Source organism: Lipotes vexillifer, unplaced genomic scaffold, assembly GCF_000442215.2.
Source record: "Lipotes vexillifer unplaced genomic scaffold, Lipotes_vexillifer_v1.1 scaffold1077, whole genome shotgun sequence".
Lineage (NCBI taxonomy): Eukaryota > Metazoa > Chordata > Mammalia > Artiodactyla > Lipotidae > Lipotes > Lipotes vexillifer.
Genome location: NW_006784237.1, coordinates 502,012 through 508,265, shown reverse-complemented (window position 1 = coordinate 508,265; position 6,254 = coordinate 502,012). Strand labels below are relative to the sequence as shown.

The 6,254-nt window shown below is 41.4% G+C and overlaps 1 protein-coding gene across 1 annotated transcript in view; it reads right to left on the bottom strand.

The window, feature by feature from the left end:
- Positions 1-945: 945 nt before the first annotated feature.
- The window catches only part of SH3BGRL2 (SH3 domain binding glutamate rich protein like 2), a gene marked incomplete at its 5' end in the record, with an annotated part of 19,277 nt that continues 13,968 nt past the window's right edge, over positions 946-6,254 (bottom strand). The window contains 2 exons of the mRNA XM_007456625.1: positions 946-1,098; positions 2,536-2,616. Of these exons, the coding sequence (XP_007456687.1) occupies positions 946-1,098; positions 2,536-2,616 (234 nt within the window). The remainder of the gene's footprint in view (positions 1,099-2,535; positions 2,617-6,254) is intronic.

Sequence of the window (6,254 nt, the reverse complement as noted above, 5' to 3'; positions counted from 1 at the left end):
GGGCTTGCTCGCCTGGTCTTTCGTGTGTGTGTGTGTGTGTGTGTGTGTGTGTGTGTGTGTGTGTGTGTGTGTGTGTGGGTGTGTGTGTGTGTGTGTGTGTGTGTGTGTGCGCGCTGCAGAGAGGGTAGGAAAGGAGACAGGAAAGGGGGCTCCATCTTTTGGTACATTACAGCCGTGAATGCTCCGTCTAGGCCTTAGAGGGTAGACTGTATAACGAATTACTACCAAGGTACAAAATGAATAACTAGAAAGCGGGAAAATGCTGACTCGCTCTTAAAGATATTTGCACTTCTTTCCTATGGAAGTGAAGCATGAGTTGCTATTAAACCTTAAGGCCCTGAAGGGCTCACGAGAGGGATGGCACACACACTGGCACCGTGGCCTTCCACTCTGGTTCCGTGGGCCCCTGCTCATGTCTGACTGACTCAGGCGCCTGAAAGCGGGGGGCTGAATGGGTGCAGGTGCCTAGCGCCCTCGCTGACCATGGAATGGTCTCCTGCAATCAAGCAAACCTCAATGGCATCAAGACCAGCTCCAATCCCATGACCGTTACAGGTCGTGTGTGTGTGTGTGTGTGTGTGTGTGTGTGTGTGTGTGTGTGTGTGTGTGTGTGTGTGTGTGTGTGTGTGTGTGCTGCAGAGAGGGTAGGAAAGGAGACAGGAAAGGGGGCTCCATCTTTTGGTACATTACAGCCGTGAATGCTCCGTCTAGGCCTTAGAGGGTAGACTGTATAACGAATTACTACCAAGGTACAAAATGAATAACTAGAAAGCGGGAAAATGCTGACTCGCTCTTAAAGATATTTGCACTTCTTTCCTATGGAAGTGAAGCATGAGTTGCTATTAAACCTTAAGGCCCTGAAGGGCTCACGAGAGGGATGGCACACACACTGGCACCGTGGCCTTCCACTCTGGTTCCGTGGGCCCCTGCTCATGTCTGACTGACTCAGGCGCCTGAAAGCGGGGGGCTGAATGGGTGCAGGTGCCTAGCGCCCTCGCTGACCATGGAATGGTCTCCTGCAATCAAGCAAACCTCAATGGCATCAAGACCAGCTCCAATCCCATGACCGTTACAGGTCATAGGTTTCCTGAGAAATTTCTAAGAGAATAAATATTTTCAAAGAGTAAAAAAGTCAGCCCGAAGCCTCTCAAAGGAACCTACATCTTCAGGGAAAATGAGAACAAAGATGGCAAGCACGCAGTATTTTTCAAAGGTTTTTGCACAGACGCTGATGTCCGCTGGATTTATGCATCTGTTAGACTGCTCCTATCCCAGTTTTTTCCAGTTCTCTGAAGACAAATCTGGATGGTTTACATGTCTTTGCATGAAACATGTTACAAAAATACTTTCATTTTCCTAAGTATTCCAATGTTCCATCTTTATAAAGAGAGTTTTTAAGAGCCTTTAAGGGTTTTCTGTGTGGGTTTTGTCTCTGTTTAAAACATGTGCACAGAAACCACCCACAAGCATCTGTGGACTTACTGATGTATAACAAAGCATGATTTCACATCCGCGAGGAACTACAGGTGCTGTTGTATAATTTTTATTATTGATAGTCTCTGTCTTCCTCCCACAAGTGTTCCAGAAACGGCACAAATCCTGGGTAGCCTCAAAAGACCTATTCCTTACAGATATCAAAGTTCCCAGCAATGTACTTTCATTTCAATTCAGTGTTACAAACAGAAGCTTTAGAATTCAGTTTCAATTTGAAATACAGTCAAAACCTCAATTGCTATGAATATAAAGGTTGCAAGGAAATACACCAAAGATGTTTATGTGGTTTTCTCTGGTGACTTTTTATTTTCTACTTTGTACTTTTTTGCATTTTCCCAATTTTTCTAAATGAGCCTAGGCTACTTTCATAATCAGAAAAAAATAGTATTTCTGAAGTGGAAATAACAATCAAAATACTGCCTTATTTAATAAAGAAATGTTATTTTTTATTTTGTAAGTGAATCCATGTGCTTCACAAAGTTACCATAATATATATCATCTATAGCTCTAAATATTAGAAAAGTTTGAGCCTTTTACATTTGCTAAAAGACATATGACATAATCAAGTGGCTTCAAAAACACTCTGATTAGTTTAGGAATTGCCCTTTTTTTCAAGGTTGACCATTGGCTATTGCAAACCATGTCCCTTCCAGTGTAAAAGACTTAAGTTGCAGACGACCTTAAAAACATGGCTTTGATTCTATTTCAAAAAATGTAAAGTAATGTGAACTTGCACTTTAAAATAAAAAGCACCTACTAGTTTTTGCTACCTTAAATTTTTCTTGGAAGAAGGAGATATAAATTATAAATAAACTGAGTTTTAAGTAAAGATAAACTCTAATATACAGCAACAATTGAAAATGGGAAAGAAAAAAAAAAATGGCTTCCTTGTGTGTCTTTATTTACGCTGAGCAGTCCTAACTGTGCATCTGAGAACGCAAAAGCTGAAAATTTAGGAGACTAGATACGCACTCCTTCAACCTCAATCCCTAAGAACAACTCAAGAAAGATACATCTTAAAACAAGAAAAGATTGACCTACCTTTGATGCCAACTGTGATTTGAGGCCTAAGAATGAAAAGACTGTGTTGCTTTCCTTGGATTCAAAGAAACTGTCATAATCCTAGAAAAAAGAGAAGGAGAAAACAAACAAAAGCAAACGATTGTATTTGGTGCTGTTAACAAAGTCTCTATGTAAATAAAAAATGTACCACTACTCCATCCAGGCCAGGGAAAAGCTACATAAATCTACTGGATTTGCTCTGTTTGAGCCTCAACATTTGAGCATGAGGATGAAGGTAACAACTTTTTAATCCAAAGTCTGTGGCAGGATTAAAATGTAAAACATTGAGGACAGAAACCAAATCAGAACCAAATCAGAACATGCTCCCTCGAGTGTCAAACTAACATTTATTTGTGTGGAATCACTCTGACCTAAGGTTTTACTTAAGCATTTCGATCTGGAAGGCTGCCTCCCAATTCCACTCTTGATACTTTGTTATCTAGGGCTTAAAAAAAAAAAAAAATCACTGTGTAAACAGAAAAGCCATAAAGGTCTCCATGTGCCAAAGTTGAGCGCTTCTATTCTGCTTTTGAAGTCTTCCACATTCCTTGAGACTGTCTTCAGAGAGAATAAAAAGATAAAATAAAAACTAGAGGAAACTATATTCTCTATAACATTTATCTTTACCTCACAGAATCATTTTTCTCTTCCTTCTTTCAGGAGAGAAGCCATTAAGGAATTCTGGCCAATGTGTTCATCAGTTGTTTTCTTTTCAAAAGCTTGCATGTGTAATACTATTGTACATAGTTGCTAAGTTGATGTGAAGCAGTCTTAAAATTGGAGAGAAATCCCTTGGATAATTTTAGGCAGAGGGTAAATATCACAGGCAGACAATGATCAGAATGATCTGTAGGCAACTGCTTTGTGCTTAGTGCCAGATCATCAGCACATCCTTTAATCCCAACTACCGCCCACCAGGTTAGAGACTCGCTCAGAGCAAAGAAATACGGTACCCAAGTTTGACAGCCGATATGTAACAAAGCTGAGATTTGGGCCCAAGTTTCACTGGTGTTGAAATCAATGCTTTTTGTATGCTATGATGCTTCTTGCCCAAGAGGAAACCAGGTTTGGGGTACCTTGTATATCAGAGTCACTGAGCCCTCACGAACCCACTGCTGAGCTGGGCCAATGGCATTACAAATACTTTTGAAACCTGTTTAGGAATCTAAACGAGAGTTGATGACTTTGAGTGGAGATCTGCTTCTTGCAAAGCAGGCCTCAGCTGAAGAAAAATCTCTGAATTATTTGACTCTGTGTAGAGACTCTCTTGTCCAAGGGCTTTAGCAAGTTGAGCCTCGTGTGGCTTGAAGGCAGCTTGATTGCAGTTCCCGGTCATCTCAGCCTCAGGCCTTGCGGGCACTGCTCCTTCTGTAGATCCTGAAGCGGTCACTCCTGCTGTCATTTCGGGTCAGCCCTGAGGCCAGTCACCTGCAAAGGGAGGCCTTCCTTGACCATGCCGAGAAGAAGCAACACATCTGAAGGGGGAGGCTCAGCAAATACCTCCTTGGAAAATGGCATTTTAGGCTGAAATGTGAAGAATGAATAGAATTGGCCAAGTAAAGGGTTGGGATAGGAGCCTCTGAGACAGGAAACAGCACCAGGGAAGAGTGGAGCTGGCAGATGTGAACGGGATCAGCATGTACCAGACTCTGTAACCAAAAAAAACGATTTTGAATTTTACCTTAAGTACAAAAGGAAATCACGGATGGGTTCTGAGCAAGGGAGCAAAATGACCTATTTCCTTTAAGAAAATCTCTGCGTTGACTGCGTGGGGAATGGCTCAGAGAGAGGGCAGCAAGAAGAGAAGCAGGGACAAGGGTTAGGAGTGCACTGGGGGAATTCAGGTAAGAGATGGAGGCAGCCTGAACCAGAGCCACTGTCATAAATACAGGATAGGACAGACTGGAGATATATGCTGGAGGAGGATTGATCATACTCAATTGTGTAATTGGTGTAGAGGGTTAGGGGGAATTAAGTATTAAAGCAGCTCTCGAGGGCCTCCGTGGTGGCACAGTGGTTGAGAGTCCGGCTGCCGATGCAGCGGACGCGGTTTCGTGCCCCGGTCCGGGAAGATCCCACGTGCCGCGGAGCGTCTGGGCCCGTGGGCCATGGCCGCTGAGCCTGCGCGTCCGGAGCCGGTGGTCCGCAAAAGGAGGGGCCACAGCAGTGAGAGGCCCGCGTACCACAAAAAAAAAAAAAAAGAATTAAAGCAGCTCTAGTACAACTCATCATCAAAAAACAAACCACCCAATTAAAAAGAGGTCAGAAGACCTGAATAAAACTTTTTCCAAAGAAGACATACAGATGGCCAACAGACACATGAAAAGATGTCCAACGTCGCTAATCATCAGGGAAAGGCAAATGGAAACCACAATGAGAGATCACCTCACACCTGTCAGAATGGCTATCATCTAAAAGACCACAAATAACAAATGTGGTCGAGGGTGTGGAGAAAAGGGAGCCCTCATGCACTGTCATGGGAATGTAAATTAGTGCAACCACTGTGCAGAACAGTATGAAGATTCCTCAGAAAACTAAAAATAGAACTGCCATATCACCCAGCAATTCCACTCCTGGGTATATATCTGAAGAAAAGGAAAACATTAATTCAAAAAGATTTATGCACCCCAATGTTCACTGCAGCATTATTTACAACAGCCAAGATATGGCAGCAACTTAAGTGTCCATATCAACAGATGAATGGATAAAGAAGATGTGGTATGTATACACAATGGAATATTACTCAGCCATAAAAAAAAGAATGACGTTTTTTCCATTGGACTTGCAGGGTATTATGCTTAATGAAATAAGACAGAGAAAGACAAATACTGTATGATATCACTTATATGTTGAGTCTAAAAAATAAAACAAACTAGTGATTATAGCAAAAAAGAAACAGACTCACCGACATAGAGGAAAAACTAGTTGTTACCAGTGGGGAGAGGGAAGGGGGAGGGGTAAGGTAGGGGTAGGGGATAAAGAGGTACAAACTACTATGTATTATAAAATAAATAAGCTACAAGGATATATCGCACAGCACAGGGAATATAGCCAATATTTTATAATAGTTATAAATGGAGTATAACCTTTAAAAATTGTGAATCACTACGTTGTACACCTGAAACATATAATATTGTAAAAACTATACCTCAATTAAAAATTTTTTGGAAAAAAAAGTTAAAGCAGCTCTGAGCTTTGTGACTTGATGGGAAAGACCAGAGAAAAAGCAGGTTTGTGGGTAAGGTTGGAGTTGAGTTTTAAAATGTTAAGTTTGAGAAATTGTATGAGACACTGAGTGAAGACGATCTCAATGGGGCAGTTGGAGGTTCCGATTGACTCTAGGTATTACAGGTTTCATAGAAACTCATGGAAAATTGTATAACTTTTAATAAGAAAAACTATGTCTCAATTTGATGTAGAATTTTAGGCAAAATCCCATGAACTGAAAATGTTACCAATATTCTTTGTAACAAAGACAGTTCCAGATAATTGAGTAGCATTTCATTGACCTGGGCTCAAGAATTAACCGTTTGACCCACACTTTCCCTATCTGATCATTCGTTGCTTATATTCAATGTGGTAACAAGAGGAAGACAGCTAAATTACAGCCAGCTTATCTCACCCTTTTAGATATCCACCATATGAAAACTGGTGTACCTGTTTCTCTCTACACCATATTCTGCCACTACTCGGTCTAA